At 39.1% G+C, this 26,386-nt stretch overlaps 1 protein-coding gene across 3 annotated transcripts in view; it reads left to right on the forward strand.

Moving 5' to 3' along the window:
- The window catches only part of CAB39 (calcium binding protein 39), a 41,485-nt gene that overhangs the window by 9,364 nt on the left and 5,735 nt on the right, over positions 1–26,386 (forward strand). Inside the window, exons 2-5 of one of the 3 annotated variants that reach the window (XM_064666601.1) lie at positions 12,083–12,239; positions 20,083–20,247; positions 24,023–24,141; positions 26,175–26,343. In XM_064666601.1, coding sequence (XP_064522671.1) covers positions 12,126–12,239; positions 20,083–20,247; positions 24,023–24,141; positions 26,175–26,343 — 567 coding nt within the window. In that variant the 5' untranslated portion in view covers positions 12,083–12,125. Of the gene's footprint in view, positions 1–12,082; positions 12,240–15,908; positions 16,054–18,543; positions 18,563–20,082; positions 20,248–24,022; positions 24,142–26,174; positions 26,344–26,386 lie in introns of those variants that run through there. The other 2 variants (XM_064666603.1, XM_064666602.1) reach the window with 2 other exon arrangements.

Consider the following 26,386-nt stretch of genomic DNA (forward strand, 5'->3'; position numbering starts at 1 on the left):
CTGGTGTCTTGTGAGTCATCAGAAGGACTCTTAATTAGATTGGCATGACAAGAGCTTGAGCATGTTTGGGGCACAGTCTGGATCATTCCCCCTTTTTGATTCTGTGCTTCTGAGCATTTCATAGCATCAAGTTCACAGCTGAGCTGAAACTCCCCTCCATCTGCCTCAAACCATAGAAAAGGAAAATACAATGGCATGGTGTTAAATGTTAGGACACTTGCCTTCTCTTTCCCGAAGGTTTGTGCCACAGAGAGCTCTCTTAACTCTGGGATGCATCATGGCTGCCCTTAAATATATCCTTCTGTGCTCTGTGATCTGCCTTACCCCAGAGGAACCTGGCTTGGCAGTCGAGGTGTGCTGTGGTTTATGTATCAGAAATCAAATCCATTAATGACTTTGAAGATTTAGACCGAACATGTAAACTGGCAGGATTTTTTAGGGAACTGTGTAAAGGACACTTTTTTTACAGCCACTTTAGGTGTATTGTGATCTTGAAATTATTTATGTGAAATTTCTGTATTGCCATGGCTGGTTCTTTCCTTGGGAGAATGGAGTGAATTGTCCTTTAAGGTTTGGTTTTGTTTGCTTGTTTATTATCATGGCACAAAATTTAATCATCAATTCAGTAGTGTTTTCTCATTTAGTTGAAAAGGGAGATAATATTATCACAGAATCATTGAATGGTTTGGGTTGGAAGGGACCTTAATGACCATCCAGTACCAGCTCCCCTGCCATGAGCAGGGAGACCTTCCACTAGACTGGGTTGTTCAAAGCCCCATCCAGCCTGGCCTTGAACACTTCCAGGGATGGGGCATCCACAGCTTCTTTGGGCAGCTTATTCTAGTGACTCACCACCCTCACAGGGAAGAATTTATTCCTAATATCTGATTTAACCCTGCCCACTTTCAGTGTGAAGCCATTCCCCTATGTCTTGTCGCTACATGCTCTTGTCAAAACCCCTTCTCCATCTCTCTTGTAGCCCCTTTAGGCACTGGAAGGTACTTTAAGGTCTCCCCAGAGCCTTTTTTCCCCCAGAATGAACAACCTCAACTCTCAGCTTGTCTCCATGGCAGGGGTGCTCCAGCCCTCTGATCATTTTGTAGCCTCCTCTGAACTTGCTCCAGCAGATCCTCTTCCTTCTTATACTAGGGGCCCCACAGCTGGAGGTAGCACTGCAGGTGGGGCTCATGAGAGCAGAGCAGAGGGGCTGAATCCCCTCCCTCCCCTGCTGCCCACACAGCTTTAGATGCAGCCCAGGACACGGCTGGCTTTTCTGGGCTACAGCGCACATCTCATCAATCAAGACCCCCAAGTCCTTTCCTGCAGGGATGCTCTCAATCCATTCTCTGCCCAGACTCTGTGCTCAGGATTGCCCCACCCCACGTGCAGGACCTTGCAGTTGGCCTTGTTGAACCTCATGAGGTTCACATGGGCCCACCTCTCAGGCTTTTCCAGACCGCTCTGGATGGCATCCCTTCCCTCCAACATGTTGGCCAAGACTCCACAGTTTGATTTCATCAGCAAGCTTGGTGAGGGTGGGATCAATCCCTCTGAGAAACGTGTTGAACAGTGCTGGTCCAATAGTGACCCCCTGGGGGGTGGCACTCATTGTGGTGCACAGGAAATTATCCAGTTTTTTTCTGTTTCCTGAACCCCTGACAGTTTTATTCAGGCTGGTTTCAGCCAGCTGCTTCTGAGTTTCTCTCTTACAAAGGCACTGGTGTCTTGGTAACCATGAGATGTACATCTGAATGTCGCAGGTGTGTGCTGGCCTGTAATGTGTTGATTTTTATTTGTCTTTCTCCTTCAAGTGATGCCCCTGAAACTAATTCTTGATTTTCAGTAATTGGGAGGAAAGAGAAGTCTTTCTTGGCTAGCCTGTGATTTTGCTGATCTTTGTGATGTTTTCTCATCTGCCACATTGTCCTTGATACAGCATACTCAAGAGGGAGCAGGGATTTTGGTGTGAGGATGAGCTGGCTGAAAGTTCCATACTAAAAAATACCTCCACGCAGCTAGCTTGGGAAAATTGGATGCTTGATTGATGGTGGGACTGATTTGGGTTGGCAGTGTGAAGTAGAGAGTGCTCTTTATAAAGGTACTTAACCAGTAAAGCCCTAGCACAGTTGCACTTGTCATGGTGTTTTTTATTAATCTAAGCTGTATCTGCACTGGTAGGATTTGTCAACAGAGCTGTGTCAGTGAACCCTTTGTATTGTCATCAAAACTGTGTTTTAAATGCCAGGGACTATGGATCAGCTCAGATATTGCCTGTACTTTAGTTCCCAGTACTAGGTAAGAGGGAATTTAGGGGAAAAAAACCCCCTGAACAACTCTTTTTCTTTACTGAATGAAGATGTAACGAACTAGAGGGAGAAGATTCACAGTAATGGTGGGGTCATGATTCTGAGTCGTTTATTGATTGCCCTCTCCTGCTTTCTCTGTGACTCAGTATGTAACTCCCATAGGTTATTTGTCAGGAACTCCCTTTTGCAGAGGAGATATGTAATCATTGAATCATGGGCCAAGTTCCCTCAGATTCATGTAGCAGAAATCAGCTTGGAATCATGACAGTTGATCTCAGAATAATTTACATTTTAATCTTTGTGTCACACCACTGAGATCCCTCAGTAGAGGGAATAATGTCAGAATGGAGAGGTCTTCTGTGGTCTCAAGAGTCACCTTTCAGGAGTCTGACCAATTTTTTGCAGTGCAGCTTGCTGTCCCTGCTGGTTTTGAGTTTCAGCCCTAGTTCTGTCAAGCTAATGCACAAAAGTGAACCCAGAGACATTAAGCCATGCTTGATTGCATGTCATCTCAGCTAGTTTGTAAAGCTTTTGGGACTGAGGTGAACTGTACAGTAGTCTAACATAAAGTTTCTTTAATTGTTAACTCCCAAACTGATTATTTTACAAGGGAAGCCTTCCGAGGTAGGTCTGTCAAAGCAGAGAGAGATGTAGTTTGTTCTGTGCTGCCTGTGGCAGGGACCAGTAGTAATCAGTAGGGAAGATATGTCTCAGTTCTTAAGTCAGTATTTTCTGGAGGTTCCTGAGCTATGTTGAGATCACTATTTTATAGCCCATTATCTTAATGCTTTAATGTTGTCCTTCCTTAAGTGATCTTATTCTTTTGTATGTTATCTTTATTAGAGATCTGTGATCTTCGAGTTATGTTGTGCTGAACTTTGATGAACTTATGTTGAGCATTAGAAGTTTCTAGCAGGCCACAGAATATGGTCTCCAAAGAAAGTAAAGGAACCATGGGAAAAATATTGTTGTTTTTCTTAAAAGTCAGTTTTAAAAGTAATACTGTGACATGATTCTTACTGAAATGATATTTGGGTAAATACTTTATCAATTTCCTTTTTTTTCCCTAGCTTTGTTGCTTGTGCTACTAGAGAGTGGTTTTAGTGAGTGTAGTTTCTTGTTTGAGAGAGTATTCTCTAAAGAAAATTGCACCTTAGGGGATTGGTCTGGAGCAGTCCCAGGACCATTCTCACAGTTTAATTGTTCTCAACTTCTCTTCAAAATAAGACGCCCCAAAAGCACGTGTGCATTTCCCTTTCTGTCTTGTGCCGGTGCTTGGGATTCTCATCCTCCTTGCTTACGTCACTGACTCGTGTTTGAAGTGATCTGTTTTCCCTCTGATCATGCCCCTGGCTGGCTGGTTAAGGCCAAATGCCAATGTTGTGGTGCTGATGGGGTTTTCTGTCCTTTGCCTGGGCGGTTTCTGATGCTCCTGCAGACATGTTTAGTTGTTGGAATGTGTGAACTCCAGACCACGATGCGAAATAGGTCAGAGATTAAACTGCTTTGTCCTTCTGCCTCCCCTTTTGCCACTTCTTCGCTCTCAAAATTCACCCTTAGATGTATATCAGAAATCTGATGCAAAAAGAACCTCTGGAAAATAATGTAAATAATATATACCAAGGAATAGAAATAGTTACAAAGGAGACTCTTGCTTTGAATTTTTGCTTCCAAGGGTGCGTGGAATGGCACATACATAATTGCAGTGTTTTTTGTCATGTAGCAAATATTCTGGGGTTTGTGATGATGCAGTACAGGCATCTGAGCCAGCAGGGATTGACTGTAATACCAGGTTATGAGAAAATTATTTCAGCTTCTACCTGGCTAGAAGTGGGCATACTGTCTGACAACTTTTCTTGAAACTTCAAGTAAGTTCTTCTTTTTTTTTTTGTTCTTTTTTTTGGTGCAGTGTGTTAAAGATAGTAGTTACTTTTTGTGGTGAAACTTAGGTTTATTATTATTTTTGAAATATATTTACCGAGGAGTGGGTGAGGCATTTACATGCTTGTCTGTATACCATGCTGCAGTACAGCAGTAAGGTTTGTGGGGAAATGAATGGGTGGGGTAACTCTAAACAGTACACCAGGGAAAGAAGCTGAGTCATAAGATTTCCTTGAACATGGAGACAGAGCTGGGATTTCAGATACTAAGCATTAGTATTAACAAGCTTTCTGCTTATGCTGGATCTCTGAAGCCCCTTAAAAGCAGCAACATTATTTGAAACCAGTTTCTACTTAATTTTTCTGTGTGTTGAACTGCAATGAATGCAGTAATGTGCAAGTCACAAAGTACAAGGCAGTTTTAGGAGGCTGCAGTGAGGTAATAGAGCGTCATGGCAGGAGCTGCCCTTCTCTTTGTCCAGCATCATGCAGGTGTCTGCTGGAGGAGGAGGCTCTTGAAGAGGCAAAAGGATCAGTAAATTAATTGAATGGCAAGAGAGAGACCTGCTTAGTGAAAGGAATCAGCTGGCATTTGGTGCTAAAGAAACAAGCAGGGCTGTGAACTGCCAGGGACTTAATTGCTTTGAAATTTTCAGAAAGTAAGAAGCTAAGTCACATTATGAATTTCATTTTTTTGTAGAAATATATTTTCCAATTTTCTTTTTTTCTCCTGAATCCATTGAATTAAATTTTTTTGTTCACTTTGTTGTTAATCTGTGTTACAGGAGGGATTTTTTTTCCTTCATGATTTTAATTTTTCCCTGAATTGAGCTGCCATTCTCAGAGAAGGGATTTTTTCCCCCATTTTAATCTTTAAGTGGGTCACACCACAAATAATTCTGTGATGCAGAGTTGTGAAACTGCTTTTGAATAATTTTAAAGCTTTTGTGTGCTGTAGACTTGAACAAGTTATAGTGAATTTTAAGAAAGGTTCTAATATTCAGTGGTGGGTGGGACATGCCAGGTATGAGATGAGCATACCTCTCTTGCAGGAAAACTTTTATGTATGAATTATATTACTTACAAAATATCATGGCAGATCCAAACAGATCATTGATTGCTTTAGGTATTTAGTATGTCAATAGTTTTACTTCTTACGTCAGAGACAGTTGATGTAGTTAGTCCTCCTATCCATGTTTTAAAGTTATGTTGAAAGAAATGCTGAAAAGGTGTGTGGAAGTATTTACAGGATAGCAAAAATGCCTTAGAGCTGGACTGTACTCCTGAATTCTGCCAGCTGGTAGTGGCAGTAATTACCAGTTACAGCCATAGCCATTCTGTTAATGGCATGCTTGTGCAAGTAAAGCCATGGTTATACTGAATAGTTTGTGCTGGAGCCCTGAAACACACTGAGGTGTGGCTTTTGCTCTTTATTGATCTCATTTCCTCTGGGATAGGAAAGTTTTGCAGGTGAGGTATTAATAAACTATGCTATTTAGACATCTGTTTTGGATGAGAGGCTGTCATGCTTCAATTTGTTTAGCATATCAAAAAGAAAATGAAAGAATTGTTTCGGTACAATGCTGAAGCTCTTGAAAATCGTTTAATCTAGTGGGAAACCACATATCCAGAATGAGAATACTGAAAGATGTAGTAGAAAACAGCACACGAAAAATGTGGAGGAATGTTTTAATGAGGAATGTGAGCACTCAATTTAAATAATACACTGAAGGAAATGATGGGTGCTGCCTTGGGTCAGCAATACTTGTGCAATTAGAAGTGGTGAGGCCTTTCAGGAAGACATGTGCAGCCAGGAATTCGCAGGGATGAGCTGGCAGCGATATTCCAGATGCCTCACAGTGGCACCTGGCTGCTGTCCTGCCATGCCAGCTGCTGCACATGCACCAGGGCAGGGCTGCTCTGCACACATACAGTGCTTACAGAAAGTACAGTCAGGAACTTACATCTGGCTAAATACTGATATGGTGTCTGCCTCTGGCTTTGAAGTACTCGAAGATTTTTTTTTCCCAAGGAGCATGATAGCTTGCATAAAAAATGGTTCTTGGATCAAAGGAATGGCTGTCAGTCTTCCTTCTGGATGCTAAGCATGCCTGACTGCGAGACAGTGCTTTTAAAAATGCATAATTTCTTGATCTATTTCTGGTTTTATCATCCCAACCAGACTTCACAGCGGTGAATTCTGACTGAACTAACAACCACTTGTAACAATAAGATGTGATGAAGACTGATTTATGTTATTGTTTTCAATACTGGCTTAATGATCCCTGTTAATTTGAGAGGCCTACAGCAATAGAGCAGGTTCTGAGGGAAATCAGTTCTATCAAGACAAACATGAGCCTGCTGTGTTATATTTTTTAATAACAACGTGCCTCTTTTTAGCAAGATGCAGCATGTTTTGTCAGTAATAGACTGATAAATTGTCAATTAAAAATCCACACACAGAGTAGACCCAGCTGTTTGTTGTGGATCTAGATATTTTGCCGTTGTCGACTCGTTAGTTTATTTAACTGTATTTGTTTAAGCCATTCTCCTATGTGTTATTAACACTGCGGAGTGTAATGGACACATGGTATGATTTCAGGATAGAGGTTGGCAGCTTCCCTGTACCTGGAGGAGGTGATGTGCCCTTCCCTCCTGCCTGCCCCAGCCTTTTCCTCTCCTCCTCCCTTGGGCTGACTCTGGCTCACAGCTGGGAGTGCCATGTACTGGTTTGTCTTCAGAACCTTTCCGATTTTTTTCTTTTTTTTTTTTTAAATTGGTTTTCCCTCATTTTTGTTGGCTTTGTCTTCTGCCATTTTGGAGAGTTCAGCCACACATGGAGCACTCAGACAAACATCAGACCACTCAAAATAATGATGGAGAGTGACCTTCCCCCTTCAGTCCTGCTATGGATTCAGCTCCAGCCTTACCATGAGGTGCTCCTACGGCGAGGTCATGAGATGAGGGAGCTGATTCACAACTACTTGCTGGTCAAAGGGATGTATTCTCTACGTTCCTCACACTACTCACTGCTTACTCTCCTTTTAGGTGTTAGTTTTCTGGTCTCTCAGTGAGTGGCTTAGCTCATGGATGGCTCAGCAGGGGGAAGGAGATGGTGCAGGGAGCAGAGAAGGAACGGGGCCTCCCCCATCAGTGGTGGCCAGCTCTTGGGTTGGCTCATTTGTCTTGGGGAACCTCACTGTTAATTATTTGGCCTTATTAAAAAATTATGTTGGTTTTGTTTGATCTTTGGCTTATCTCCTTATGTGCACACTAACTGGATGTTACCACGTGGTTTTTCACTAGGCTTGGAATTTTTTAAGATGTGCAGTTGTAGCCAGGAAATAGCTGAAGGGTTTTTTCCTCTTTTCCTCCTTAGGAGCTTGCTAAAAGCACTCACCTTAAACTCTTGGCGTGTAAACAAGGCAGCAAGAGGCTTTAATATAGTGCAATTAAACTGTAAGGCCTAGGATAGAATAAGGAATTGAGTTTATTGTACTTGTTTGTTTCACAGAATTGGGTATAGGGGGATTTTATACATTATTTAAGTAGCATTTTGCATGGGGGAGTGGTGGCTGCTTGCTCTTTAAGTAGAAAGGTTAAGTTTGCTTTTGTGCCTCTGCTTGTGCTGCTCATATCCCTTTGCCTTCAGTGTAGCTTTAAAAGCCTGCCTTGGTGAGACTTCAGTGCTGGTTAATTCATTTGTCTGTGGAGTAACTTCACATTTCACTGCAGTCAGGAGTGTCATTGTACTATTTCTTGTACCAGTATTGTTCTGAAAATAGTAATGCAGGGAGCTTGCAATAACAAAAGCATACTACCTACAACAGAAAAACCCTGCTCTTGTTAAGCAATCAGTTTTTAAACTGTAGCACACGTTTCTGGTATAGAGGTGGCACATTTTCTGAACCTTTGAATAAGAAAAAGTGAAGTTACATGAGAGACCATACTCCAGGTTGGTTTATCTATTCTTTAGAGAATTAAATTAATTAAAGGAAAGAAATTTGTTTATCTTGCTTCTGTATTTGTTCTTGTGGCATTTTTTTTTCTCCTCACAGAGAAATGCTTTTAAGCGTTCTGCCTAGTTAAAAAAAACAATCTTATATAAAACAATCTTATATATGCAATGTAGTAGATTTAAATTGGACATTAATTGATTGTGTGGTCAGTGCAGTGAATAAAACAATACAAAGCCTTATACATGAAGCAAACTGCAGGGATGCAAGCTGCATTGACAGAGCTGGAAGTTATATACTATCTGAAACAGAGGGGTTACTATCTCTGCTTATCACAAAAGCCCAAATGTCCCAGTGTGCCCGAGTGTGTGTCAGTGGAAGTCAAATCTCTGGGTGTTTGGCTGAATGCCATGTTGTTGTTTAATGGTCCCTTTGGATTGATAACGTCATTCAAGATTTCTAAATGTGGCTGTGACCCCGGTGCTTGGAGGACCTTACATTTTGGTAGGTTTGGCCTGCTTGAATATTGGTGAAATAAAGTGCCTGCCTGAGAAAGCTGGAGATTTGTATAATATTGTTCATGGTCTCTTTTAACAAATGAATAAAAGTGAGGTTTCTGGGAAGGGAAGATAAACCCAAGCAGCCCAGCAGAGCACAGAGCCGTCCATGTACTTGTTGCAGTTTAACTTTTCAAGAGTCCTGTGATGCCTTTCTTTAGCCACAATCAGTTTTTATCCAGGATTTGCAAGGCAGCCAGGTGCTGGTATTGTGAATCAGTTATCATTTGACATGATGTAAGGCCTGTTCTTATTTACAGAAAATGTCACTTGATGTTGTTCCCCTTTTTTCTCATGTTGCAGATGTGGGTGGTTGCAACTCTTTCCAATCTCACACAGATGTTGTCATTGTCTATTGTGCACACACAGGGTGCTGCTGGGGGTAGTTTTGCTGGGCTGAAAAAGGAACAGCCTGTCTATGTTCTCCTGCATGAAGTACAGCTTTGAGAGACAAAGGAAAGGACTGCTCCTGCCTTTTTTTTTTTTTTTGGCAGGATGTGACACAGGTTCTTCAGTAACAGAATTTTGCTTCAGGGTTAGTGAGATCTTCAGTCAGGCCCCAGATAATGTTCCTGGCAGTGCCACTGCCTTCCTTCCAGTAATAAAATTGAAATGGCATAAACAGTATATTTATTCCATTTTATATAATAAATGAAATACCTTGAAGCAAAATGTCACCTTCAGTAGTCAAGGGTGTGGATTTCCTTCTTAATGGTGCTGACATTCTTTCCTGATTTTTCCAAATTGCTTATGAGAAATTCATCCAGGAACTTGCCTGAACTGGGAAAAAATACTTAGTATAACTATATGCTAGTGAACTGCAATTAATTGATTATTTTTTATTAGATATACTAGTACATACAATGAAACTTGTGTACAACTTGTGTTTGCATGTATGTGCATCTGATTTATGCAGAACCTGTAAGGTTTCATAAGGCAAAGCTGTAGACTATTTTTAACTTAAGAAATTGAGCACTGTGTGGAGGCAAAGCAAGTTTTGCAAATGTAGATACTGGGCACACCATGAGGACAGTTGTTTCTCATTATTTTGTATTTCCATAGGTTTTATGTGTTGTCCATGTAGTCTTTTAGTTCAGGAGTAGCATAGTTCTGCTCTAGAGAATGAGTGTGCAGAGTAATTTTATTGGTTTGATTTATTTTCTTTGTATATTGCTGTAATAACAGATTTTGTGATTCCATATAATGTTTTTGTTCTCTCACCTGTTTTGATTCCTACTGGTTTTGATTCTGTTTTAACACATAATCCAAGGAGTTAAGACTAGCAATTTTTTGAGCCAGTCCTACTGTGTTACATGGGTATAGCCATCTTCCAGAATGAATATGCAGAGTAGTTGTTAAACACTGTTATTATCAGTGATGATATGCAAGTGTGAAAGAATTCAGAGTTGTTTTCAGGGCTCATCTTCATTTGGCAGGAGTAATAATCAAAGGGAGAGATAAAGGGAACATTTGAAATGTTGCTGTGATGATGGAGGTATGTCTCCATGTTGTAGGGAAATTGTGCTTATTTTCACACCTGTCTCTTTCTAGGAAAAAAAAAAATCCTGTGTGAAATTTTCTTTAAACATTGTTTGAAATGCCATTAAATTTTTTGTTAAATAACAAGAAGTAGTGGTGCTTTTCTTAGACGTAGCTTTAGGTTCCACTAGATGTGATGAAGTTTGAGGCATAAAATTCTCTTGTCTAAGGGGTAACCTGGGGGCATTTTATCTCTTAGGGTACCAGTCCTGTGCTTGTAATTTCAGTGTTACAGCCCCTTTTTTTGTGCAAATTGTGAATGAGAGATATTATAATGACACAAATATTATACTGCACAATAAATGCAACAGAAGAAGGTCCTTGTGATCTGTTAAAGAATGGAAATGGCTGGTGGAAAGTCTTGTTTCAACTTTTTGCTGATACTTTTATCTGAAAGTAATCTAATTAAAAACTACATACCTTGTGCTTTTTATCAGCTGTGTGAAGTCACTGGCAGGCACGGAACAGTGAAGGATGATCTCTGTAGCTGGTTACCTGAAATCCCTGTTTATGGAAATTTACTTGGCTAAAGATCCAAGTGCTTCTGTTCTTCCCCTTTAAATTGTTGCCCTTGGGCCAGCCCAACTTGTTTGTTTTAAAAATCAAAGTAACTAAAAATAGTATTAAGTTGGTATTTTTAATCCTTGATCAAAACACTGTTGACTAAGATCAGGAGTAACATTTTGGAGTTCATGGTGGATGAGCTGGTATTTTAATCAAGGAGCAAAGTACTGTTACATGTACTGGTTATAGTTGACTTGTTACCAAATTACTTGGACATTGCAGGGAGATAGAAATTAAACTTTCAGGGTAGTCTCCCTTCTTTGGAATGACAGTGCAGTCTCTGCTCTGCCTGCTTCTTCAGCTGTCTTTTGTGTCTAGCAGAAGTAGCACTGTCAGCATTTTTAATATAGTTTCCTGTTCTTTTCTGTCTAGATGAGAGTTGTAGAGATATGCTTTATGGAGTTCACTTGTTAGAAGGTTTTATTACTGTTTAGATGTGGATGTATGTGTTTAGTAACAAAAGATTTAGTATACTCATTTATTTTAGTAAGTCTTCTGTTTTGTATACAGAAGCAAATATATTTGTGTGTGTGTGTGTATGAAAGCAAATAATGTAAATATGCAGAAGAATAAATGTATTTGGATTCAAGAGCCAAATATTTTCAGGGAAGGAAAGTTTCTCCTGTAAGACATGTTTTATCTTTTTGAGAGAGACACATATCAGATGTTGGTTTTACAAATGCTTTATTTACATCCGTGTCACATTTGTCACCCTGTTATTGGTGACAAATTGTATTTCCCATAAAGTGAGTGAGGGTGAGACTGTATTTCAGTATGAAATTACAGTAGTATTGATATGAAAATGCCAGGACATGCCAAGTGTCTTGACATAGGAATAAGCTGCTCTCTGTAGCCTTGTCTGCATCGTGCTTGTAGGTCCTGCACTGAGGTGCAGGCTTTGGGGTCTGCTTTGCATTTGTTATGGAATGAATCTGGATAAAAGCATGTACCTGGACAGTCACTGCAGAGCCACTGAGACATGATGACCTGTGTGTCAAAGACCTCATGTAGGAAGGCATTTTACTTGACAGCATTAATTGGAATAATTTATCCTTGTTGGTCTTGCCCAAATGTGGCATCTGTACAGTGTGTGGCTTTGGATATAATTAATGTGCTCTTTAATTTGTTCCTGAAGAATGAGATGATGATCTTAATGTGAGTTCTTAGATTCTGTATCTTGTGTTTTAAAAGAATTAGAATTACAAGAATTTAAGTTTGTCATGGCAAGCTCTAGTTCACCTGTTCATTTTTTATGTACCTTTTTTCTGCTCCTTTTCCAGGTGAAGCAGGAGCTGTAGAAGGAAGACCTTGTGGTTTGCAATCATGCCATTCCCCTTTGGCAAGTCCCACAAGTCTCCTGCAGACATAGTGAAGAACCTGAAGGAAAGTATGGCAGTTCTAGAAAAACAAGATATCTCTGACAAAAAGGCAGAAAAGGTACAGTTGTGACTTTCCAATTGCTAAACATTTTGAAAGGGGCGGGGAGGGGGGTGGAATTTACAGCTGTGGAAACTGAATCAATTAGGAATTATTTTTGGGTTTTATAGTCTGATAAAGGGTAAGTTATGTACCTTTGAACGGGTGTGTTTCATGTTGGTTGGCTTTGCATTTTTATGCCGCTGGCAGCTGATAATGATACTTAAAATAATTTGGTTTGGAACTGTAGGACATTGCATTCTTTAGTAAGCAGCTTCCAGCTCTAGGGTGTTCTGGTGCTTGTGACCACCAGAGAGCCTTTACTACTGCGCCGTAGTTCTGTCTCTGCTTGTCCATGCAGATGTTCACAGAGCAGAGTGTCCCTTACTGGAACCAAAGAACTTGGTGTCTCTATGGATATCAGCAGAGAATATACTTTGATTTTCCTGCCTTTTCTTCAGCCCACAGGAAGATGTGGTGAAAAGTTTCTGTGCTCGTGCAGCTTCCTTTAGATGGATGTCTTGCTACTTCAGGATCTCTCCCTGTTGACGGTCACTTACTTCTCAACTGGTAGTCTTGATAACATGACCAAAAATGATCTTTAAGTTCAGCCTGTATGCAGCTGCATCCCACCTATTCACTTATATCACAGAAGTATTCACTGTTTAGATGAAGTTTTTCCTGATAAACACAGCACAAGGTCATAGGTTTGAATACTTATAAAACCCCAACAAACCAAAAAAACCAAGTGAACAAAACACCTCCCTCTCCAATATATCAGCTTTTGAAGCAGGCTGTGATACCCTCCTTGGATATTCTCCCAGCATTATTTAGCTATTATGTGCCATTCTTGGTATCCACAGTCCTGTGTAGAAGTTAGTCACAATCTTTTCATGCTCACTAGTATTTTTAAGCAGAATGTGGCCAGTTCCTCTATATTCAGTTTCACCTAGACTTGGCACTACTACTTTTAAGTGCAGGAGAATCTGGGGCTTAATCAAATTGCCATCTTTATCCCAATATTCTTTAAAAATCAGCATCTTCTACCCCATTGCCAGCATGTGTTATGTTCCAGGTGTCTTGCAGTGTACCACGGTATTTTTCCTTGACGCTTTTTCTCTCTTGCTGGAGAGAAAAATGTTATGGTGTGTTGTGCAGGCCTGTGTGAAGGCTTTTCTTCTTTTACTAAAAGAGACATCTGTCAGGAGAGGAGGGGAAGGTGCATTCTGAAGAGTCTGTGATGAGATGTGGCACTACCTCCTTCATCTCAGCCCCATTGTCAATTCCTGGAGATGGGGCTTGATCTCAAAATCCGTGCTCTTTTGTGGCATCTTTTGTTGCTTAGACCTGTAATGGGGAACAGACCAGCTTCATCCCATTGTGGATGGCTGTGCACTGTAGCACATGCCTGTGGTCTTGATGCTATAGCTGAAGGTTATTATGTACCATTTCTTCTTGCTGGCCTTCAGTCCCACACCTCCATCCTTCTGAAAGACCTCATTTATGTGAGGCTGCTGCTTGGACAAGAAATAATACGCTGAGCCTGTAAGAGTGGTTTCTGTGTCATGTAGAGAGCAAGACATTGTGCTTGAAGGAGTACAGAAGGTACATGTTCACTAGGTTAAATGAGAGGAGGGTTAAATCCTGGAATTCAGGGGACTGAGCCTGGGTATGGTGGTGCTGTTCCCTGTCATCCTCATTATTCACAAAGGAGAGCAACTGATGGATCCAAACATACACAACACTAATGTCAACACCTCCATATAGAGATTGTTCAGGAAATAGTTGTTCCTTGGCAAGCCAGGACTTCAGGAAGGTGCCTCTGGCTGTGACTGTTTATCTCGGATGGTTTGCTGGTTTGGTAGAGGAAGGTCTTCAATATCTTACAGACCAGTCATCAAATCTTTGAGGGCACAGCTCTGATTAGACACCCTGAATTTGTGCCCTCTTCCTGTCCAGTCTGTTGAAATGACTGGAGTGACTTTGGAGTTAAAAGACAGCAGGGATCTGAGCAGCAACCATTGTTAGAAAAGAACAAAGATTTCTTTGTGCCCATATGGTCAGTATTTACACATCTTTTTATCTTTCATTATCCCTTTTATTATGATGATCCTTTCTGTAATGTAACTTTTCAGCCTCTTTTGGAGAAGAATTCTGTGCTGATGAAAGGGTGAGTTCTGTAGATAGCACTGGAACAGAAATAGAAAAACTCACTGCACATAAAGCACGAAAATTACTGCCTTTTACTAAAAAGGAAGAAGGATGCAAAAGTTTTTCTTTTTTAATGACTTCATTTTATTAGTGACTACACTTGTATAAAATATGGTCTCTCTCTCTCAGTAATTTCTTCTTCATGGTCTCTGTTTGATCCAGAGGTATGCTTTTGTAGCCTGTCACATATCAACAATGAAATTTCAGTGCTAAGCAGCCTGGTACATACTCACTATTGATTATTGTTTGTGGTAAAGACAAGCTTTTAGCAGGGAATATCTACTTGTCCTATACTACTTTGCTTCTTAAAATTAAAATACTCAGTTTGCTATGTGGAAGATGCTCTTAAGAGAGTTTCATAACACATTTGGCAATACAGATTTGGAAGAAAATTAGACAAATAATTTTCCCTATAAATAAGTGTAATTAACTATGTTTGAACAGAATTGCTCAGTTTTTACAGTGCTTAGGCTGAAATTTAAACCTTTAATGTTTTGTGAGAGGAGGAGAAAGCAAAGGAGGTAATAAAGATTTTTAAAGCTTAGATAGTGTGTGTTCCTGTACATTCTTTATAATCCACATGGAAGACATTCTTCAAAACAAAAGGTGTAAAACAGTAGGGGTCATGATGCCTCTTGTTCACTTATGAAGCATTCTGCCCTGCAATACTGGAAAATTTGTTTTATAACTGAAAATCTGAAATTCAAGTGAATTCTAGTTTACATGTTAATCTATCTTTCTTTGAGCTATGTGAAAACTGGAGAAAAATTAACTATGTAGTTCTCCAGGTCATTTTGAAATGTCCTTGAAGTGTGTGGTACTTTCTTAGGAGCTGCCATCTGAAGTGGCTGCACAAGCTGCACTGTGGCTCGTTGTTGAGGGGCTGCCCTGTGTACCACAGCTCTGGGGGGTGGCTGGCTGCAGTCTTATGTTAGATAGAGGGGATAGCTTGCTATCTGTTAGCATTTTGAAAGGGAAATGAGATGTCAAGTGCTTTATAACTGAAAACGTGTTCATCACATATGCTGTTTGTTCTCCACGACTTGTGTTCTTTCAGAAAGGGGGGGGTTAAAGGGAAAGGAAGGGAAAATTCCTTTCATGTAATTGGGACCTAACTGTGACCCAGCCCATTAGTTAGTCTTGATTTGCATCTCTTCCCCCTTGTTGGCTGACATCAGCGTTTATTTTTACACTACCACTTAGCTTGGTTTGTGGCACATGTGTACTGTTGTGAAGGTAAATATTTACTCACGTAATAAACTCGTTCTTCCCTACCCCCCGACCTTGGGTTAACCTGCCCAGAGCAGCTATTGCAGACATGATTGGCCTCTCTTATTTACATCACCAGCTCTATAGGATGGGCACACACTGTGTAATGGGCTGTACCATGTGCTGCTTGGGCTCAGCTACCCAAATGTAACATTACACCAGGTTGCCATAGGTCAGCTTTCATTCAGTGAGTTAACACTGCCATTTACAAAGCAGTAAACCTTTAACTTTGCTGTGCACGTGCATACAGTTAATCCATGGTGGAAAGAAGGCTAAAGGTTAAGTGATCTGCCTGGCCTGCAGTGTGGGGCTGTTACTCAAAGAGTAAAGATGAGGCTTCTTCTGGAAGTAAGAGGTGAGATGTGCTTCTTTTCTAATTGGACTTAGCTCTTTGTGCTAAATATCTGCTGAAAAATCACCCAATCATTTTTGGCCTTCAGAATGTACACTGCACTGATGTAGACAGTATACCATTTACAAAATGGTATAGTTTTATAAGCATTTTGAAATCCAGCCAGTTTTAAATAGAATCATTAAAAAATTCTGTTTGTTACTTATAATAGATACTACTCTAGACTAGTAAAAATATTCACCAAGGAGAGGCTCAAAGCCTATCTGTTTTATCTTTTTGATGGATGTTTTCATTAATAGTGCAGTTGCTGTAACTGCATTACCCATGAGTACAGAACCCCCAACCACAGGGGTTCATAGACCTGGAGCCTTCAAGCTCATTGGAAATATTTTGGGACTGACCATGTGTTCTTCATCTTTTCCTACTGTTCATAAACCTCAAATACTCCAGCTGTTCAAGTCTAAATGAAGTATTTGGTATTTGCACTGCTTAGTCTTTAAGGAAATAGTAAATTTTAGGGTATTTCAGTTATATTTCTTGACGCTGGAATAAACCATAGTAGTTCATAGCTATAAAGACACGCAGCTGTTCTTGTGTAACAGTCATATGTGTGACTTCATGGTGTCTGCATTTATTTTTAAATAGTATCTTCTCATCTTTGATAAAAAGAGAAGTAAGTACTTTCCTTATTTTCCTTGCCTTGTATTTAAGTTTCATAGTTTGACTTGTCCTCAGATGGTATTGTCTGGCACCGTTAAATTTCAAATGTGACTTGCCACAGAATTTTTCTCTAAAATGCTGGTTGCTCCTTCTTAGTGTTGAGAACATACATATATATATAAATGTTAATACCTATAAAATATATTTTAATATATTAATATATATTAAAATAAATTTTAATATATAAAATACATAATATACACTTAGAGGCTATTTTATATATATATATATATTTATATATATATATAAAAACCTGATTCTGTATATATAAAATATACCCTGCTTATATATAGTATTGGGATATAGTTTATTTATTTTTTATATATGGTGTCTGATTGTTAATTGACTTTTGATCATGGGTTTTTGGATTACCTTCACTGTGTATTTTGATCTTTCTCTAGAGACTTTTCCTGTTAAAAGAAAGCAATGCATTAGGAAATTATGTAGATCTCAGTACCTTAGGTAAATCATGCAAGTAATGCTACCCAGCTTTATCTTTCTTGATTTTTTTTTTACTATTTTTTTTGCTAGGCTCTTAATATTGATATTTAATGTAGCTTTATATTTTTCAGCGTAACTATCCACGTTCAGTTCCACATCTGAAAGGGCAGAAATAGGTCTGCACATCTCGTGTTTGGAATATGTTCGAGAGTTCGTGGAATATGGAAGAGGGATTCTGAAAGTTTGTAGTTTATTTCTATTCTTCCTGATGTTAAGTTTTAAAAGAGAAGGAAGTATAGAGATGTTACATTTTATGAAATTGTAGCACATCAGAAGACCTTGGCTGTTGATACAATAGTTTCAGAAAACCTCATATTTCTGTATTTGCAGAAATGGTAGTTTGGCCTAAGCTGAAGTGATGCAAGCAGGACTCTTCATGATGGAGGTGGTCAGACATTGGTGCAGGCTGCCTGGAGAGGTGGTGGGGTGTCCATCCATGGAACTGTTCAGAGCATGGCTGGCCCTGCCTGGAGCAGATGGTTGGACCCTGATGACCTCCTGAGGGACCTTCCAGCTAAGCTGTTCCATGTTTCTTAGGGGCAAGGTTTAGTGGTGGACTTGGCAGGGCTAAGTTAGTGATTGGACTTGAGCTTAAGTCCATTTTCCAGCCTAAATGATTCTGTGATTCTCTTCTATGGCTCTATGTCTCTAGCCATTACTTGCCACTAAAGCTTCATGTCATTCCAAGTTCAAGTGAAGGATATTCAGATGGTCTTGACAGTTGTGAAGAGCATTTAAGTCCTGCTGTCTGTTCTTGCAGTTACCAAGTTGTATGTTCACGCTGGGCTAGAAAGCTGCACTTTTTTTGCCTTTTTTTTTTTTTCTTTTTTTGTTAAAGCCCTCGGTGTTGGGAAACACTACAGTGTTTTCTGCCTGGTTTGTAAGCATTTCCATCACTGATATCTTTCTTGGGCTGATGGTGAGGGACAGCCCTCAAGCATGATTAATAGTTTTGGGTTTGGGGAGGCTTGTTCTGTTTTCTGGGGTTTTAGGATGAAAAATTCTCCATTGGCATTGTTTTTAGTTACAAGCATTTCCTCAATACCATCATCTTACTTAAAATAGGTAGTAACTTGAACTTCTGCCTTTCTTCCTCTTTCATCTTACATCAGTGTGCAGGGACAAACTGCAATAGAGGTTTTATTACTGCTTCTTCTTTTTTTGGTAGCCATTTATCAAAGACAGCTCTTCGTATCTCCATATTTGACAGATGTTCCTGTTCTTTTCCTAGAAAACAGGCATTTCTTCTGAATTTTAGAGAAATTGTGTGGTGTAATACTGCTACAGTATGGTAAGCTGACTTTCCCACTTGGTGTCTTCAGGAGCTGTCATGAATCTGAGCAGTCTTACTGAGCACCTGCTTCTTACTGTCTTACTAACAAGTGCACAGAAAATCCTTTGGAATTTCGATTGAGGAGGAGACAACTGGGACTGGGAACTGCAGTTAGCAAGAAGAGAGAGGCAGCAGAGAGTGGAAAGTTGTGGAGGAGCTAAAGATGATATGGAGCCTCCTTAAAGGTCATGGAATCCTTACATGCATACCTAGCAAAGCTGGAATGGCTCTGGCTTGAATAGTGCATGGTCATGCTGATCTTAAAGCCTCTCTAGATGAAAAGCACAAATGAGAAATCTTCTGACATAACCCTTTGGAAGACTGGCAACATCCAGCAAGTCATCATTTTTTCACTTAATTAATTTTCCACAAGCTATCAATCATAAATACTGAAAGTGTATGCATACTTTGTTGGCAGGTTCATCTAATTACTGAAAATCAGTCACAAGCCATTCAGACTTTTTAGGCACGTGAAGAACTAATATAGTATAATTAAACCACCTACTTAGGATGATCATTTCCAGCATTTTGCCCCCAGGCTAAGTAAACATATATATTGAAAGTAGTTCTTTTTTTTTTTTGGTTCAAAACAATTGTGCTTTAAGATTCAGAAGTGGGTGTTTAGAAGTGTTCTTGTTGATTTATTTTTTTTTTTACTCCTGAGATAACTGCGTTTCCACTGCTAAATGCTGCTCCAGCTCATCATGGCGACTTAGGAATTCCTCACCCTGGCTTTCCTAAGTGAGAGGTCAGACCTGTCTGTCTTCTGTAAGATGGACTTGAAATGGGGAAGGATTTTAGACCTTTAGTTGTCTCCTGTGTCACCACGTCCTTTTGAGGTGATACAAAGGGGGCTTTTTGCTGGTTTGTTCTTTTATACTGAGACAACCTGGAAACTCAGGTATGTTCTCCCTGAGGTTTTGTTTGCTGGAAGGGAAAAATGTCACCTGCACTAACTGGAATGGGAGCCCAGTATTTGACAACAGCTGATGAGGGCAGAATCTGTAGGAGGGATGCATTTGGTCTCTCTGAGCAGTTCACTAGGGACAGACATGAGCCTCCATGTCACATTTTCCAGTCTGATCGTGCGTAACTCTGTTTTACAGAATGGAAATTTTGTCAGGTTCTTTTCATCCCATTGCTGTTCTTTAGGGGATTTTTGAATGGGAAATTGATGGGTAAAAAGGAAGAGATTTTTACTTGTAGTAACTTGTCAAATTGTGTGTGTCTTGTGTCTTCTTTTTGGTTGTGTTTTGTTTTTGGTTTTGGTTTGTTGTTTTTTTTTAAATGACCACTCTTATAACAGTCTTATTTGCAGAAAGAATATCTATTGGGTTTTTTTTCAGCAGCTTGTTGTTTCCTGATTCCCCTCCCCGCCCCCTTAGTGGAAGTTTGCAGATGTTAAGAATAATGGAGTATGCAGTTACAAAGACAAATGGCATTGTGCTCTAACTGTATTGTTTTCTCATTTTCTTTAGGCCACCGAGGAGGTCTCAAAAAACCTTGTTGCCATGAAAGAAATCTTGTATGGCACAAATGAAAAAGAACCTCAAACAGAAGCTGTGGCACAGCTTGCTCAGGAGCTGTACAACAGTGGTCTTCTTAGTACCCTAGTAGCTGACTTGCAGCTAATTGATTTTGAGGTAAGAAAAGAGGTTTGACGTTTCTTACATTCTGTATGTTAAAATAACCACATCTGAATTCCTACCACTTAAATCGGTTAAGATATGTTTCCGTCTTCAGCTTTTATTTTCTGGTTATGACAAATCCATTAGAAAGAGAACTCATTGTTCCAAACTGCATAGAAAATTAAGCAACTATAGAATATGAAATCCTTAAATTTAGGCATATAAACACAAATTTGAAGTAGAGAAAGCTCTAATCCAGTGATACAGTTCTATTAAAATTATGGAATAATTCTTAATTATTGTGTAACAGAAAGGTTAATCCCTTAACAGTAATACCATAGTGAACACAAACCATAATACTACAAGACATATCTATATTATCATCTTGTTAAATCAAATTACTTGGAAAAGTAAGAGAATTTATGCATTAAGGCTGTTAGTTTTATAAACAGTCCAGTATTCTCTCTCTTTTTAGAAATGAGTGATGAAACCTTTTTTCTATTTTCCTCATTTTTTTTTGTGTTTATTTAAAAAAAAACAACAAACCAGTGCCATAGTGAAGAATCACCCTGTTTAGTTATATGTAAGAAGCTGCAGTACAATTGGATTTTTCTGTTTTCCCTGAGGTCTCACAAGAAGCGTGTGGTTGTCTAGGAAAGGAGCCAAAACCCATGTATCTCACTCCACAGCCTCGACCATAAAGACCATCCCACTTCAGGTTGCTTAAAAATAGGATTGTTCATAAACAAGTTGCTCACAATGCAAACACAACAGTTTGAAGTCCTATTGTAGTTTGACATTCCAAAAACAATGGCTTTCTTCCCAATTTTTTCTTCTCTCCCCTTCACCCCACCCATAACTCCCTCTGATTTGTGTTTAATTATAATACAGTGGTATTTTTTCCCTGTACACACATATGTTTATACCAAACATAAAACATTCAAGTTGTTAAATAAGCAAGGAGACCTGGGAAAGCTGAGAGGAAATGCTGAAATGTGATGGCCTTTAATTGCTGAGGAAAGGAAATCATGAAACATCATCTGGATTCTGCTGACCTCTATAGATTTGTATCAGCTTGGTGTTTACCCAGCCCAGTTATGAGCAAAGGAAACCTTCATTATCTCCTGGTAATGAGGAATGAAAACAATTTGTGCAGGCTTGTTCTCGTTAAGGAGAGCTGTGCTTTGTATTCTAAGGGGACTTAAAAAGATGGTGAGTTGTTTCCTGCTTGTGGACGTTGTGTTGCTTTGTTACACAAGGATATGACAGTTCCCCCTTGAGAGAGAAAAGTCATTCATGCTGCTTTCTAGGCTGGACCTAGCCTGCTTTGTAAGGATGGGATCTGGCAGACTATCCAGCTGTTTTTGTTACCTGGAATTAATGTCAACACACCTGTGCTCCAGATGTGCTCCAGCTGTCACAAAGTCAATCAGATGTTGGCTTTGATATCCCACATCTCTGTGGTTATGAGTTTGCTGCATTTGAAATGGTTTCTCCTTTACTGATGGAAATACATGTTTGATTTTCTGTTGGTTTTTAAACTTCAAGAGTAGGTCTTGAATTTTTTCCTTCTTTCCACTGCAGCCTGAGGTCATTCAGTGATAAACTAAACTTTTTTTTTTTAAGAACTTCACTAATTTCTGAAGAAGGTTTCCTTGTAGAACAGGAAGAGACAGCTAATTAATAGGCAGGGACTGTTCACTCTTGTCTCTTAAACTGTCTCAAATGTATTTGAATCCAAATTGGTATGGTAAAAAAGTCCAGAAAAGTAATATGTAAAAACTGGAAAAGTAACAGATTTCATGTTTTAATGAACAATCTGTGACTGTCCAGCCTGTGCTGTATGTATGTAAAGGCCTGTTTAAAATTATGCCCTTCTCTGGAAGTCTGTTTTCCAGGTAAAGCAGTCAACCCAACCATCTACTAACCAGTCTTACAAACTTACCTGTTATCTCCTGGCTGATCTGCACGAGTGTGTCTGCAGAAGAGATGGTATCTCTTGTGGAATTAGGGTTCTTTTTTTTTGTTTGTTTTTTGTTTTTTTAAATGAAGAAAGAAAAAGAAAAAGCCAACCCCCAAAATACCTTCTGGGTAAGGGAGGCTGAATCCTTGTGCTGGTAGGACAATAAAGGCACAACATCCCTCTCACCTCTTGCAGCCGTGACGGTTGGCACAGGGTTTGGTGCCAGTTTGCCCTCGTTAGGCCATGAGGTCACTTAGCAATGCATCCCTCTGACAACAGCTGCCTCTGGGATTGCTGTGTACCACCAGCAGCTCCATTATATGCATAATAAGGAAATGCTGTTCTTGCTGGGGAATCCAAAGCAAACTGTGAGATCCAGAGCAGAACTGGCCACGTTAGTGAATGATAGTTGATGACTATATTATGTGGAGTTTGAGTAAAGCCATTTCTAGGAACGCAGCTCTACTCATTTCAGAACAAAGAGTTCTGGTGTTGCTTTGGGCTGGCTTTCAATGGAATTGTAATTGAGAAAACAGCCTTTACAAACAATCTCTTATATCCTGAAAACAACACTCTAACAGAACTGTCTGTGGTAATTCACAAACGTGCCGTTTGTAAAACTACAGTGCTCCTACATCTTTATAAACGTAAACATTTCATTTTTTCTCATGCAGCCTGCTTGACATTGATTAGAAGATGGAAATAATTTTAAATAATTGCTGTTGTTTTTAAAATTCCTGCTAGTTAAATATGCCCTGCATTTACTCAAAAGCTTCCTGGTGTTACTCAGGAGATTTCTAGTACAGTTAGAGCCTGTCAAGAAACATTATATACATATGGGGTTTGTTTATAACATATAGAGAACCTTTAGGTGGAGTTGCTTAACGGGCCTTTATTTGCAAGTCCAAGCTTAGTACAAGTTTGCCTATTCCTGGATTAGATCTGATAACACATAATCCTGAAGGTGTCTTTGTTTCCATCCAAAATGGACAGTTAATTGCAGAAATCTGGCTTTTAAATGATGCATGTGAGTGACAGTGAAAAGTACTTATATTTATAATCAACTTTTTGTTAGATGTCTATGCCAGTTTGTCATCTTTACCTGTTGTCTGACAGAAGAAATAAATAGGAGATGTGTGTGTATATATATTGAACAAAGAACATTCCCAGCTCCTTTTATGCTGTCTTGGTGCTATCCTTGTGCATTTTTTTTTTAGTATAATCTCTACTGAATCCCAGCATCCTGGTCTTTTTTATACTTCTTTTATGCATTGAAAAATGTGAGACTTGCATTTTAGGTCAGTGGATGATTCCTGTGTGGGTTTTTTTTTTTATTTATTTACTTACTTATTTTCATAAGTTATAGTTCTAAGTTGGATGTTAACACTGAAGTTGGAAATGCTCTGCACACTCTTAATGATGCCATTATGTGCTCCTAGATAAGGGAAGAGGATAATGGAATATTGAAGAAACACACTTTCAGGCAAGAGGACAGTTAAAAACTGCTATGTTATTAGCAAAACCAAGTATAGAATAAGCCCAGAAGATTGATGCTACATAGAAGTATCTGATGAAACATCAACTGAGTTTACTTCTTGGTGTAAATTACCCATGATCTGGCTGCAATGTGATGTAATGTTTTGAGTGCTTTGGCATATTTGAAATGGGCATAAAGAAACATAATATTAAATCTGTTTAAGATCAGAGTGTGGAGGCTGACTGAACTGCAGAACTCAGTACAACTGCATGAGGTGATGACAATGTTCAATTGTTAACGTTCCTGGTGGACTTCAGTATTGTGTGTTTAACTGCCAATGTTTTTGACAGGGCAAGAAAGATGTTGCTCAAATTTTCAACAACATTCTCAGAAGACAAATTGGTACAAGGACTCCCACAGTCGAATACATCTGCACTCAACAGAATATATTATTCATGCTATTAAAAGGGTATGTGCACTGTGAACCATAAATATGCTTTCACATGAAGTAAGGAGTTTTTAAATTCACAGAGAAGCAGAGAGTTCTGACATGATTGTTCTTCTTTTGCTATATGCTTGTTTTTTTTAATTTTATTTTTTTCTTGGTCTTGGGGTCTGTAATTCCCCTAAGTAAAGGAAAATTTGAGTAATAAATCACCAACAATCTACTTTTGCATGAAATATAACTGAAAATTGAGAACTAAAATATTCTTACTGGGGTAATCAGACATTTTCCTTCAGTATGGTATTTGAGCCTATTTAAACTATTCTCTTGTGAATTTATCAAGAGTTGAAAACTGGGGTTTTTTTTCCTTTTAATTACTGTAATTTCTAGTTTGCTGGCCTTAGTTTGGTCTTAGACTTTTTATTCAGCGATTTATATTCCTGTAGAGACACAAACACACCAACTCAAACTTGACCAAACGAATAATTTGGAGCATATTGTGCATGCCAGATGGCTGCTTCTTCTTCTGTTCTTGTATTATTGGGTGTGCTGGATATTCTTATATTATCTTATGTCCTGGATGTTGGAGGGTCGTGCCATACTGAAGATGGGCACGTAGAGCTGTGGTTCTCAAAACATGAACACGGGTGTTGTTAATGTATTTGTATTAAAATAGGATTTTTAAAAAATTTGAGAATGTGCTCTCTTAATTTCAAAAGGAATTGCTCACATTTCTAATAGCATTAAGATAGTTCTGAAAATTGCAATTCCAGTGTGTTATTTTGGGATAGAAAAGTTCATCAGACGTTACTACGCGATTTTAAAAGTGCAGCTATTTGAAGTAGTAGTTTTATAATTACCAAACCATATGACCATAAGATCTACACTTGTCTGCCAGAGGGCCTGCTTTGGGTTTTTTTCCCCCCTGCATTGCAGCCCTAATTTTGAGGTAAAGCGTGATTTAAATGTTAGAGGGGCAAAAATATTAATTGTGGCATAAGACAAAAGAAATTACTGATTCAGTACTTCTTCAAAATAATTTACAAAAGAAGGCAACAACATTTGAGGTGCAGAGAGAGAAAACTGCTTTCTCAGCATGTTCTCATTGCTGTGTGAGTGAATGAGGGATGTAGCAAATTCCTGCTCACTTTTAGTCTGTGTTGTCACCCTTCAAAGAGCTTTATTCCCACAGGGATTGCTGGAACTCATTTTCATAAGTCAGGATGTTTGAAATGGGCATTTAGCTTTAGCAACTTAGATGTTACATCTGGTTACATCCAATTGAGACAGATTTATGTAAATTTATACTATTGGATAAGTTGCAAAAAGTTCAGTAGGTTTCAAATCTCCATGAATGGGAAAGTATTGCACCATTTTACATGAAAATTATTTTATAAGGCAATGTTTTTGTATGATAATATAGTTAATGCTCAGTATGCACAATGATACTTTGCTCCTGAATTATTCTGGTGAATTTTGATTACCTTCCAGTGGTGTAGGATGAAGGATTCTTTAGGTGGGAGGCAGGAAGGTATATAAGGGTCTGTGACTGCTCCAGAGGCTTGAACCCCACAATGTGTAGAGCAGCCAGTGATACTGGAAAGTGGTTTAATGAATGAGCAGATGTGAATTTGTGTCCAGCATGATTGATCCTTCCTGGTTATATGGATTGTTTTATGTAAATTGCTGTCATGTTTAGGCAAGTAGCTTTCAAGACAGAAATAATTTACTGCTCTTCCAGATGTCTGCAATCCTACCAATATGGAACAAGAAAATTGATTTTGAGAGCAAAGAAAATATATTTATTTAGTCTTGTTTCTCAGTTCGTGAAATTCATTTGAATTGGCTGTAATTTGTCATGTAATGGGCAATTATTTCAGTAATATTTTGTAGCAATATTTAAAAATTGAGTCCAATGCAGAAAAATAAGTACCTCTAACTTTTGAGGTTTTGTTTACTTGATAGTATTGAAAACTGTAATTAGCAGTGTGGTGTTGCAGTACTAACTTGTGAAAGTATTTATAAAAAGCCTTTGAGTTGTTTTGGTTTTTTTATAGGTACGAATCTCCAGAAATTGCTCTAAATTGTGGGATAATGCTTAGGGAATGCATCCGGCACGAACCACTTGCTAAAATAATCTTGTGGTCAGAACAGTTCTACGATTTCTTCAGATACGTGGAGATGTCAACGTTTGACATCGCTTCCGATGCATTTGCCACCTTCAAGGTAATCACTGACAGCCTTGAATTATTATTGCTGTAGTTCTCTT

This window comes from Pseudopipra pipra, chromosome 10, assembly GCF_036250125.1.
Source record: "Pseudopipra pipra isolate bDixPip1 chromosome 10, bDixPip1.hap1, whole genome shotgun sequence".
Lineage (NCBI taxonomy): Eukaryota > Metazoa > Chordata > Aves > Passeriformes > Pipridae > Pseudopipra > Pseudopipra pipra.